At 46.7% G+C, this 13387-nt stretch overlaps 1 protein-coding gene across 2 annotated transcripts in view; it reads right to left on the bottom strand.

Annotated features, from left to right (window-relative positions):
* Positions 1–1507: 1507 nt before the first annotated feature.
* The window catches only part of SF3B1 (splicing factor 3b subunit 1), a 40723-nt gene continuing 28843 nt past the window's right edge, over positions 1508–13387 (bottom strand). For both annotated transcript variants that reach the window (XM_077319349.1, XM_077319350.1), the window contains 7 exons: positions 11250–11432; positions 11009–11120; positions 6847–6967; positions 6234–6365; positions 5384–5656; positions 3867–4083; positions 1508–2142 (listed from right to left, as the gene is read on the bottom strand). In XM_077319349.1, the coding sequence (XP_077175464.1) occupies positions 1984–2142; positions 3867–4083; positions 5384–5656; positions 6234–6365; positions 6847–6967; positions 11009–11120; positions 11250–11432 (1197 nt within the window). In that variant the 3' untranslated portion in view covers positions 1508–1983. The remainder of the gene's footprint in view (positions 2143–3866; positions 4084–5383; positions 5657–6233; positions 6366–6846; positions 6968–11008; positions 11121–11249; positions 11433–13387) is intronic.

Genomic DNA, 13387 nt, shown 5'->3' with positions numbered 1-13387 from the left:
TCCCCAACCTCCCAGACTTGCCTCTGTAGCTATCATTACCTTGGGAGGCTGGATAAACACCAGACCTTTTCTGAGGTTGCTCTCATTAAACATCCGTATACCTGTAGAGTCTGTAGTTGTTATTTTCACAGTTCTCCTTCATCTAAAAATCCCTCCCCCTCACTAAAAATTCTTTGGGTAAGAGTAAGCATGCGCTTCTGTTTTTTCCGAAGACATTTGGCAGAGGGTGGAATGCTTTTGCTGAATTTGGGTGTCTTTTTCACCTGTGTAGTTTTGTTCTCTTAGTGCAGGGGTAGTCAACCTGTGGTCCTCCAGATGTCTATGGACTACAATTCCCATGAGCCCCTGCCAGCAAATGCTGGCAGGGACTCATGGGAATTGTAGTCCATGGACATCTGGAGGACCACAGGTTGACTACCCCTGTAGTGGACTGTGTGTATCCTTGGTGTGTTACTAGTTACACGTAATCAAAGGAAATAACGCAGGATATGAGTGTTTCAGGTTTGTTAGGTCATAAAACTAAGTACCTTAAACTCAAAACAAGAGGCTACTGGCCAATATGTACTTGTTTCCCTGTCATGTTACACCCGACTTTACAGTGACCTCCTGTGGGGTTTTCAAGGCAAGAGACACAGTCTCAGCTTGCTGTTATCTGCCTCTGCGTAGCAACCCTGGACTTCTTGGTGGTCTCTCATCCAAGGCCTGACTCTGCTTAGCTTGAAGGATCTGAAGAAATCAAACTAGCCTAGGCCATCCAGCTCCAGAGGGCTACACCATGCCTCCCATAATTCAACCAGTAAGCAAAGAAACTTGATTCTCTCCCCCAACCCACCAACGATTGGAATAAGAGTCCAGTAGCACCTTTAAGACCAACAAAGATTATTCAAGGCGTGAGCTTTCGAGTGCAAGCACTCTTACTCAGAAGCTCGCCTTGAATAAATCTTTGTTGGTCTTAAAGGTGCTACTGGACTCTGATTTTATTGTGCCACTTCAGACCAACACGGCTACCTATTTGAATCTATCTGTCCTTATGGAATAAGAGACAGAACACCAAAGATCCTCATTCTTTCCCATTGGAAGGATAAGCACTAGGCTGGCTATACATGAAACTCCCTACACTTTTCATCCATGAAGTGGAATTAGTCTTCACCCCCAAGCAAGGAGGGACACCCACTGCTCCGAAATACAATAAAGATGCTTCTACAGTTTAACGGTACTACTAAACTTGTCTGGAGTATCTATGCAGTTCAGTTTTCCATGAAACTTTAGACAAAATTGTCACCCAGTGTTTGGCAGGGCTACAAAGAGCACGAGAAATTCCAAAGTACTCTGAAGCAGCAGACAAGGTCCAGTAGCACTTTAAGGACTAATAAACTTTGTGGCAGGAGATGAGCTGTCACAAATCACTGTGCACTTCTTCTCACACTGCTCCGAATTCAGCAAGTGCAAATAAATCCACAATACCAACTTGGTAAGTCAATTTCCCCAGTGCAATAACAAAGCAAGATTTTGAACATTTCTTTTATTTAAAGCTAGGGTATGACAAAGAGGGTTAAAATGTAATATGCCACCTTTTATACATAAATTGCTGCGCGACCGTCTGTCCGAGACCCGTTGGGACGTCTCCCCCTCTGAAAATGCTCAAACACATAACCACTGATATTTTATACACAAATGTTTATTTCTCAAATAAACAGCCCCTTCAAACACAAGGAATGGAACCTAAATCCTCATCAAGATTAATCCAAAACAAAAAGCCTCCTGGGACTCTTTATAATCACTGTGTTCTTGGTCACGACTGGCTTTTTAAACATCAAAAGAAACAAGGACGTGTTATTTAAAAATCATGCTACAGGGTTTCTAAGCTCTGCCCCTGATCTGCTCTAGGCTGATCTGCAGTATCTTAAAAATTGTACATCGCCAGCTCTGGACCAAGTGTGGAACAGCTGTGCACTGAACACCAACAACAAAGGAGGAATAAAGTTACAGGACATAGTCAAGTTCGTAGCGAATGTAGGTGTTCTTGTCGTCATTGTAGATTCGCGGATAATGTGCGATCAGAGCATCCTGTGAGCCGATATAGATGGAGTTGTAGATTTTCCAATACACATCTCTGACTTTTCTGGCAGGGTGAAACAAACCCTAGAAAACAGGTATAAGGAAAATTAACATCCCACCCACCAACATTTTTCTCTGTTTGAAAGAAAGCAGGATAGTCCAGGGGTAGTCAACCTGTGGACCTCCAGATGTCCATGGACTACAATTCCCATGAGCCCCTGCCAGCGTTTGCTATTGAAATTCATTATTCATTTTAGCCCAGTTTTCTAGCCTGTCAAGATCACCTTGCATTCTGATTCTGTCTTCTGGTGTGTTTGCTACCCTTCCCAGTTTAGACTCATCTGCACATTTCATAAGTACCTCCTCTATCCCTTCATCCAAGTCATTTATAAAGACATTGGCAGGAGAGATCCCTGGGGCACTCCACTCCTCATTCCTCTTCAAGAAGATGAGGATCCATTCACAAGCACTCTTTGGGTGCAATCTGTCACCCAGTTCTCGATACACATCACATTTTACCAACTTGTTAACATCATGTGGAACCTTATCAAAAGACTTACTGAAATCAAGATAAACTATGTCTACAGCATTCCCGATCTAGCTAGGTAGTAAGTTTCTCAAAAAAAGAGATAAGGTCTGACATGATCCTCACTATGTAAAAGAAGGTACACTGCAGCAACCATTTTATGAATGGCTCCGCCTCCTGAGGTGGCCATGTTTGGCTGTTACCACTGTGCCAGAATTCCCAAAGTGCCCAGTGGCTCAAAAACATTGGGGACACAACCCATCCCCCCAAAAAAAATTAAATCGCAAGGTGTTGCCATCTCAGATGGACTTGAAAACAAATCAAGTATTTAGATTCAGTGGGCAGCCATGATGGCCTGAAGCAACAGAACAACGGCTGAGTCCAGAAGCATTAAAGATATAAAGTTTAGAATCATAGAGCTGGAAGGGACCTCCAGGGTCATCTAGTCCCCCTGCAGAATACAGGAACTCACAACTACCTCCCACCCACAGTGACCTCAGTTCCATGCCCAGATGATACCTCTTTAGTGTGCATGCATGCAATATCTGAAGAAATGTGTGTGCACACCAAGGCTTATACCTTGAATAAAATTAGCTTGTTCTTAAAGGGGCTACTGGACTCAGACTCTATTCATCTGCAAATAGTCACACCCGTTTGCAGTCCCCGCAAAATCTGCCCTTGGGCAGCAAAGACAGCTGTCAGTAGACAGGAGCTTTCCAGTGTCACTCTACAGTCAGCATTCCATGCCACCCATTTGCTTGCCATCTAAGAGAGCTCCCCAGCTTTTATCACACTGGGTGTGCTTACATGGCTGGACCTAACTGCTTCAACGATTTGCTCTAATGCAGCTATTGCTCATGTTCATGGCTCATGCTCTGCTCATGGCAGACATCCAGTGAGGAAAACTGACATGGAGCAGTACTGGCCCACCAGCCATAAAAAGGCACAAATTCTTGCTACAACAGTGATGGCCCCCCACATCATGCAATGTCTTGCAAATGGATTTATGTAAATTAAAACAGCAAGCGTGGAGGCTGCCTTAAAAGAAATAATTGCTCAATCTTATACATTAACTTTTTCTTTCAGGCGTGTCGCCATGTCTGTCTGAAGAGGCAAGACAAAGTTTGCGTCCAGGGTCAGCTTAAAGGCCAAGACAGTTTTGTTCAAGGTATTTTGCTCCTGTGTGCATGGACGATGAAGTGTGTATGCACACTAAAACGTAGATCTGAAAGGTTTGTTGCTCTTTCTCCCCCTCTGGCACACGCTTTGGAGAAAAACCTACCTGTAAACAATACTGCAACATTCGGCAAGGCCCAATTGCAACCCGCAGGCCCTCCAGTGCCCCCATGACTGCTTGGATGACGTGAGGCGATGTTTCAAACACATTAGGCCACACGTAATTTAACAAGTGATTCAGCGAATCTTCACAACCGAAGCCATACACCCCAAGAGACATGTGCTGCACCACGGCGCTGGCTGTCTGCCTGTGAACGAGGTCCCTGGAAAGGAAAAACAGGACAGGAATACTTGTTTATTTGTTTCGCAACATCCCTTTTGGCATTGCCAGTTTGGGGTGGTTCACAGCATTCAAATATTTATAACACAGCTGCAATCAAGAGAAAAAACACAATTTAAACCAGTTAAAACTATTCAATGCCCTCATCAGCTATGGGTCTTAGTTTCTGCCTCACCTTCTTCCATTCAGGGGGTGGGTTACTTTAAGGAGGGACCATATGATGGTGTCCTTTTCCGTCATTCATTAGCCCTCACCTAAAGCCTGGTGGAAGAGCTCCATTTTGCAGGCCCTTTGAAACTGAGGAGGTTCCTGCAGGACCCACAGCTCTTCTGGAAGCTTCTTCCACCAGGCAGGGGCCAGGACAACCAGTACTGCTGCCCTCCCCACACCCCCATGGCCAGGTCGGAAGCCAGGCTGGAATGGGTCAAAGGATGGAGCTTCATCTAGGTATGCTGTAAGTTGGTCCATGGCAGCCCTTTCGACCATCTTCAGAAACGCAAGATGTGAGACGGGATGGTAGCTGGCTGAGTCCCATGGATCCAACAACAGCTTCTGAAAAGAGTCCTAGGGGAGAGCTTAGAAGTCCCTGCACATTGTCACAAATCCTGGAAACAAGCTCTCGTGTGTCTCCGAAATGTGCTTCTATTTCACTCAAAAACATCCGCTTCCCTTTTAACTGTGTTTTACTGCTGATGGAAGACTCTTGGCTAGTGGGAGAAAGCTCTTTTCCTGCTGATTCCTCCCTCTCACACTGACCCCCCCCCCCCGGCTGTTCCCAGGATCTGATGCTTCAGGGGATGTTGCTGCCAAAGTAAGGAAAGTCTGATCCCAGGGACACTGCTTCAACCCACTGCAGCTAACTAAAAGCTCAGCATCTTTGGCTAACTGCTTTAAGAAACCACAGAAGATAAAGATTATGACAGATTTAGGCAAAGAAATAGTACATATCTTCAGCTCACCAGTACAACCACTTCTGGCCCTGCTGGTGAACCACCTGAGGGCACCTGCAGTTTGGCCCATGTGGGAAAGATGAGCCATTGGCCTGTTCCAACATGGCTTGTCTTGTGTTCTTATTACAAAAGGAGTTCCATTTTTTAAAATACTTTATTTCATTTTGCCGTCAAGTTGCAACTGAATTACAGCAGCCCAGTAAGGTTTTCAAGGAAACAGATGTTCAGAAGTGGTTTGCCACTACTTGACTCTGCATCGCAACCCTGGACTTCCTTGGCTGTCTCCCGCAATTCAAGAAGCACCACAGTTGGAGAGATGTTTAAGCAACTGACCTGTCCATTAAAGCATCTTCGAGCAATGGGGTTACGGCGTAGATGTAGTCCTTCCCCATTTCCCCGATATATTCAAAGAGGAAGGAAAGCGATTTTAGCACACCGTTCTGAACATTCAGCTCTGGGACTCGATATTCATTCATGAGGGCGGGCAGGACGGTGAAGGGGGAGCAGGTTTCGGCCACAATGGCAATGGCAACTGTCGTGCACACCCGGTTCTGCCTTTCTTGCACCTTCAAGTTGTTCAGCAGAGTCGCCAGCACATCGTGGGGTCTGAAACACAAGGAAGCAGAACACTCCAAGCAATGGTACCTGCCAGCAGAAATCTGCTCAAGGGGCCGCTGTTACATTCCAGACAGCCCCAGGCTGTGGCCTTTGATTCTTCCTTCAGTACACAAGTGACAAATCAATTTTCTTCTGGCTCAAAACGGGCCGCTGAAGGAGGATTCTATTTAACATCCATATAGCGGAGCCTCCGATCAGACATTCCGCTAGCACCATCCTCTCACTTCAGTCTCTGCAAGAGCTAGACTTTATCCCCGAGGCATCTAAGAAAGGGAGCTCTGACCCTCAAAAGCTTCCCCCCAGAATCTCTTCAGGTGCTCTGGGACTCAGCCGTGGCGCTGGCCTCCTTGGGCTTCAGTGATCGTCGAGGCAGCTGAGCCGAAGCGCACATCCTTGGTACACAGATACGGCAAGTCCAATGACAAATGTGTAACTAGAAAACTGGAGCATCTTAATAAAGCCTTCACAATAAAGAGCTTCTTGACAGCGTTAGCAGCTCAAATAATCTACCCCTCATAGCAGTACTTACTTTTCTTTCACTGTTTGAAAGCACACAGACACTTACCCAATAGCTTTTGCGATATATCCAAATGTATTTACAGTCGCTCTTCGGATCGCTTTCTTGTGGGCTTTTAACAACTCGAGCAACTCAAAGCAGATCCTCATCCACTCTCTGGCGGAGACATATTCTGCTCCCCTACGTAAAAAGAGAAAGTGACCCTGCTTTAGCAAAGATTCAGGTGGGCAGCCGTGTTGGCCAGAAGCAACAGAACAATGTCGGAGTCCAGTGGAGCAAACACACAAAAAGTTATATGCAGATTTAAACTTCACTGGTCTTAAAGATGCCATGGGAGTTCTGTGATACGGGACTGCATTTCAGACCATCTGACAGACAAGGCACAGAAGATACAGGCAATGTCAATGCATTTGCTGGCATGGGTTCATGGGAATTGGAGTCCATGGACATCTGGAGGGCCACAGTTTGACTACCCCTGCCATGAGCAGTAGCACTAACTGTAACTTTTGCAATCCCCAAATGTCCTCCAAAATGCTGCTTCTGGGTAAACACCAATAGCAGCTGGGTTTTTAATATTTTTTTGGAAAAATCTGAAAAGCACACTGCTTGCAGGGAGCTAACAATGCACAGTATGAAGCAGAGAAACCCAAGTCATCCTTACCTGTCCGCAATACGGCCGACCAGGTCAATACAATTCTCCTGCACTTTCTCGTGTCTGTTCTTCAAGATAGGCGTGAGCCTTGGCAGCAAGTCTTTGATTGGAGGAGTCATTTTGTGCATTCCTGTTCAACACAGAGAAAGACCATAAGTCTCCCATTCTTTTTATTAGACTCAGAATTTGTTTCTTAAAGGGGTTACATAAATTTAAACAAAATTGATATCGTAAAGTGTCACCAAGGCAGCTAACAAATTAAAACATACACAATAAAACCATATTTTTTAAACATTAACCCTGATCAATATTGTAACGCCCATTTATGGATCTATGGCAGGGGTAGTCAAACTGCGGCCCTCTGGATGTCCATGAACTACAATTCCCAGAAGCCCCTGCCAGCATTCGCTGGCAGGGGCTTCTGGGAATTGTAGTCCATGGACATCTGGAGGGCCACAGTTTGACTACCCCTGATCTATGGTGTGGCCTCCTTTGGAAGGCTGAGTCCAGGTCTGGTCCTGGCTCTCCCAATGAGCATCGCAGAGGAGGGTGACCAAGAGGGTGAGGGGTTTGGAGCCCCTTCCCTCAAAGGAAAGGCTGGAGGAGTCTGCTGGGACTATGACAGAGGCTTTTAAAATTATACACGGGGTGGAGGGCATCACATGAAGATTATGGTTTAGACTGGACAACAGAGAAGGTGTAATTAGATGTAGTGATGGCCACAGGAATAAACAGCTTTCCAAGGGGATTTGTGGAGAAGAGTCCTGCAGGATCAATCAGTGAGGGTCCACCTTGTCCATCATCCTGTCTCACACAGCCGGTTCCTCTGGAGGGCCAACAACAAGACAATAGAGGCTGAGGCCATCCATTGCAGTTGCCTCCTGCTCTGAATGTGGAGGGTCCCCTCAGTCACCATGGCTAGTAGCCATTGAAAGACTTATTCTTATGTTATTAAGAGCCAGTTTGGTGTAGTGGTTAGGAGTGCTGACTTCTAATCTGGCATGCTGGGTTCGATTCTGCCCTACCCCACATGCAACCAGCTGGGTGGCCTTGGGCTTGCCACAGCACTGACATGTTGGATTTTTTTTTGATGTTCTGACGGATGTTGGATTTTCGTAGGGCAAACTTTAATAAACTCAGAGACATGATGAGTGTCATACCATGGACGAGAATGCTGGAAGGGAAGGGAGCATGTGAAGGGTGGGCGCTACTCAAACAAGAGCTATTGCATGCTCAATCAATGACTATTCCAGAAATACGAAAACACTGCAGGAGCTCTAAGAAGTCTATTTGGATGAACAGAGAACTTCAAGAGGAACTAAGAAAGAAAAGGAAAATGTTCAGGAAATGGAGGGAAGGACAGAGCTCTAAAGAAGAGTACCTACAGGTTACTAGGCACTGTAGATCAATCATCAGAAAGGCCAAAGCTGAGAGTGAGCTAAGATTGGCCAGGGAAGCCCATTGTAACAAGAAAAGATTTTTCAGTTACGTAAGGAGCAAACGTAAAGTAAAGGAGGCAATAGGCCCGCTGTTGGGTGCGGATGGACAAACTCTAACGGAAGATGCAGAGAAAGCAGAAAGGCTTAGTGCCTATTTTACATCTGTTTTTTCCCACAGGTCAAAGTGCTTAGGCACATCTAGAGATGGCTGTAGCCAAAGGATAGTGTCTGGGTGGCAGGTTAACATGGATAGAGAGGTTGTCGAGAGGCATTTAGCTGCACTGGATGAGTTCAAATCCCCTGGTCCAGATGAAATGCACCCGAGAGTACTCAAAGAACTTTCCAGAGAACTTGCACAGCCCTTGTCCATCATCTTCGGAATGTCTTTAAGGACTGGAGATGTCCCGGAGGACTGGAAAAGAGCAAACGTTATTCCGATCTTCAAAAAAGGGAGGAAGGATGACCCGGGAAACTACAGACCAGTGAGTCTGACCTCTGTTGTGGGGAAGATAATGGAGCAGATATTAAAGGGAGCGATCTGCAAACATCTGGAGGACAATTTGGTGATCCAAGGAAGTCAGCATGGATTTGTCTCCAACAGGTCCTGCCAGACCAACCTAGTTTCCTTTTTTGACCAAGTAACAGGTTTGCTGGATCGGGGAAATTTGGTTGATGTCATTTACTTGGATTTTAGTAAAGCTTTTGACAAGGTTCCCCATGATGTTCTGATGGATAAGTTGAAGGACTGCAATCTGGATTTTCAGATCGTTAGGTGGATAGGGAATTGGTTAGAGAACCGCACTCAAAGAGTTGTTGTCAATGGTGTTTCATCAGACTGGAGAGAGGTGAGTAGCGGGGTACCTCAGGGTTCGGTGCTTGGCCCGGTACTTTTTAACATATTTATTAATGATCTAGATGAGGGGGTGGAGGGACTACTCATCAAGTTTGCAGATGACACCAAATTGGGAGGACTGGCAAATACTCCGGAAGATAGAGACAGAGTTCAACGAGATCTGAACACAATGGAAAAATGGGCAAATGAGAACAAGATGCAATTCAATAAAGATAAGTGTAAAGTTCTGCATCTGGGTCAGAAAAATGAAAAGCATGCCTACTGGATGGGGGATACGCTTCTAGGTAGCAGTGTGTGTGAACGAGACCTTGGGGTACTTGTGGATTGTAAACTAAACATGAGCAGGCAGTGTGATGCAGCGGTCAAAAAGGCAAATGCTATTTTGGGCTGTATCAACAGAGGCATCACATCAAAATCACAAGATGTCATAGTCCCATTGTATACGGCACTGGTCAGACCACACCTGGAGTACTGTGTGCAGTTCTGGAGGCCTCACTTCAAGAAGGACATCGATAAAATTGAAAGGGTACAGAGGAGAGCGACGAAGATGATCTGGGGCCAAGGGACCAAGCCCTATGAAGATAGGTTGAGGGACTTGGGAATGTTCAGTCTGGAGAAAAGGAGGTTGAGAGGGGACATGATAGCCCTCTTTAAGTATTTGAAAGGTTGTCACTTGGAGGAGGGCAGGATGCTGTTTCTGCTGGCTGCAGAGGAGAGGGCACGCAGTAATGGGTTTAAACTTCAAGTACAACGATATAGGCTAGATATCAGGAAAAAGTTTTTCACAGTCAGAGTAGTTCAGCAGTGGAATAGGCTGCCTAAGGAGGTGGTGAGCGCCCCCTCACTGGAAGTCTTCAAGCAAAGGTTGGATACACACTTTTCTTGGATGCTTTAGGATGCTTAGGGCTAATTCTGTGTTGAGCAGGGGGTTGGACTAGATGGCCTGTATGGCCCCTTCCAACTCTATGATTCTATGATTCTATGAAAACTGTTCTGACTGGGCAGTAATAGCAGGGCTCTCTCAGCCCCACCTCCCACACAGGGTGTCTGTTGTGGGGAGAGGAATGGGAAGGCGACTGTAAGCCGCTTTGAGCCTCCTTCAGGCAGGGAAAACTAGCATATAAGAACCAACTCTTCTTCTTCTTCTGATGGCTCGGCCTCTCTGATCTTTTGTTGGCTAACTGTCTAGCCATCATATGGGACAGGATGCTGGACTAGACGGACCCTCTGGCTTGATTCAGAAGGGCTCTTCTTAGGTTCTTATCAAAGGGAGGGCTCAGTCTCTCTGCCCTATTGTTGACCCTCTAGAGCAGTGGTCCCCAACCTTTTTATCACCAGGGACCACTCAACGCCTTTTACTGAGGCCCGGTGGGAGGGGGGGTAGTTTACTCCTCTACTCTCAACCACTGCCCTAGCGCTCTCTGATCGCTATGGTAATGTTTAAACATCCCTTCAAAATAAGATACAGACACACCACAACAATGAAGTGTGTTGTAAAGGGCGGGGGGGGGGGGAGAGGAGGCGTCCTTCGGGGCCCACCTCCAATTAGTCGAAGGACCACATGTGGTCAGCGGGCCACAGGTTGGGGATCGCTACTCTAGAGGAACTGGTTGGCCTCTGTGTGAAATGGGATGCTCGGCTGGATGGACTGCTGGTCTGATCCAGCAGGGCTCTTCTTACAGTATGTTTCCCAAAATCCGAGCTAAAACCCATATAAGGATATAAAAAAGCAATTAAAACATTGGGCAGGAAGGTGGGATCATTGATGGAATGCCACATGAAACTAAAAAGTCTTCACCTGCTCGTGAAAAAACTGTAAAGAGCAGGGAACAGATGAACCTCCCTGGGGAAAGAGTTGCAAAGTTTCGATTCCACTCACCAATTACATTCACAATGGCTTTAAGTGCTCCTAGGATACTGCCCAAAACTTCAGGATATTCTTCACCCAGGTATTCATACAACACCACACCCAAGTGCCCCATCAATTTTTCCTAGGGGAAGGAGAAATAAAATTAGCTCACAGACAAGAAACAAAGAGCTTTGGTGGCTGAAGGAACAGGTGGCCACTAAGAGCCACAAGATCTAACCCCGCGCTTAAGCAAGGACATAAAAAGACATACTTCTTGACACGTCTTCATGACCACGGCAGTACGAGAGATGAGATCGGCAGCCTGCTGTCTGACTTTGGCCGACTTGTTGTTTAGACGCCACAAAACTGTACCGCAGATCTGGGGCAGGTACGGCTTGACTCGCTTGCCGAGAGCATTGACCACTGTGCCAAAACCATTCAGCATCACGGAGTCCTGTTCAGGAAACAAAGACAAGATGAAGACGAAGGTTCAAGCCACAACGCTTCAACATGGCTTTGTAGCCAACATTTTACATCTCACTCCACTTCTGGTGACAGGAGAGACAAGGGCCCTGCCAATCATCCGCCCATCACTCCTCCATGATGCTTTCATCAGCAGATGCGAGGAAAGCATGCCTAGTAGGGGGATTTCCAAGCCCAAAGTAAAACCAGTGAGACAGATTAAGATTGGTAGCCATGTGAGCAGTGTCCAGGAAGAAGTTGGTTCTTATATGCCACTTTTCTCTACCCAAAAGAGTCTCAAAGCGAGTTGCATTCGCCTTCCCTTTCCTTTCCCCACAACAGACACCCTGTGAGGGAGGTGAGAGAGCCCTAATATCACTGCTTGGTCAGAACAGCTTTATCAGTGCTGTGGCGAGCCCAAGGTCACCCAGCTGTCTGTGTGTGGAGGAACAGGGAATCAAACCCGGCTCGCCAGATTAGAAGTCTGTACTCCTAACCACTGGACCACTGGCTCTCCAAGGCGAACAACATTTGTGGCAGGGGAGTTTTCATGCTCACTTCTTCAGACAGATCAAGATGGGTGGCCGCGTGAGTCCATCCGTAGCAGGAGAAAAGAGCCAGAGCCCAGGAGCACCTTCAAGACTAATGCTATTTGTGGGCAAGGAAAGAGCTTTCTGATGAAGTGAGCAGTGACTCAGCAAAGCTCCTCCCCTGCAATACATGTTGTTATTCTTTATAGGGATCTTTTCTAAAACCAGTGTTGTGTTTTGCTCAGGGTGCCTATCTGGGAGACCAGGATGCAAATCCCCACTGTGCCGTGGACACTGGGTGGCTGGCTATGGGCCTGGTCATTCACTCTCTGGCTAACCTTCCACACAGGGCTGAGGAGAGAGCAGGAGGATGTCTGCTTTGGTGGGTCCCCAGCAGAGAGAAAGGCGGGGCAGAAGCAAAGGAAATCTATCTGTTGATGAAATAAATTCTTTCTGACAGATGTGGGCCATGAAAAGGATACAGAAGGAGGACAAATTCTGAGTGAAAACAGATGAGCTGCTGCATACAAAAGCAAGGGAAAATCAGGCTCATGACGTGGCCAAGGTGGGGTGCTGCTTTTCTAATGTGAGATATTAAATGGGTATCTAACGGATTTTCACATTTTAACATCTTTAACAGAGGGTCGCTGTTAAATAAAAGGCTAAGGCCTAAGTGGGCGGAGAGTGGGCAGGCCCTCACCAGGACAGACAAGAGTTCTAGGCCCTGGGGGAAGGCTGGGTCGCCATCGGGGGGGGAGGGGGGGAAGGAGGCCTCCCCCCCCCTCCGGGCCCAGGAGCTTCTGGGCCTGGGGGAAAGGCTGCGCCGCGGCCGGGAGGAAGAGGGGGAAGCAGGCCTTCCCCCCAGGCCCAAAAGGCCTTCTTCCCCCCTTCCTAGCGCCCGTTGTATTTAAAAGTGCAACGGGTTTTAAATCTAGTACTTTGACATATTACCAGTCATAGTTCATATCTGAAGCAATGGGTAACATGGGATAGATAGTAATAATAGAATCATGCAGTTGGAAGGACCTCTGGGGTCATCTAGTCCACCCCCCTGCACAATACAGGAAACTCACAGCTATCTGCCCACCCACAGTGACCCCACTCTCATGCCCAAATGATCCCCCCCCCAGCACAAAAAAACTCCAGAATCCAGCCTGGCCTGGAGGAAATTTACCTACAATCCAACAACCAGCAATTCCCTACGAATTGTAGCAATTCCCTACAATTCCCTACGATACCTACGATCCGACAATCAGCAATTCCCTGGGCATGCAAGGAAGGAAGGGCCATAAGATCCTTTTCACACATACTACTGCCAAGACAAGTCTCACCCATGCTATAGTGATGCATATGATTTTTCCTACCTAAATGAAGAACTTTACATTTATCACTATAGAAATTCATTTTAGGCCAGTTT

Source organism: Paroedura picta, chromosome 2 (genome assembly GCF_049243985.1).
Source record: "Paroedura picta isolate Pp20150507F chromosome 2, Ppicta_v3.0, whole genome shotgun sequence".
Taxonomy (NCBI): Eukaryota; Metazoa; Chordata; class Lepidosauria; order Squamata; family Gekkonidae; genus Paroedura; species Paroedura picta.
The sequence above is the reverse complement of the archived record's forward strand: the minus strand, read 5'-3'. Positions and strand labels throughout refer to the sequence as shown.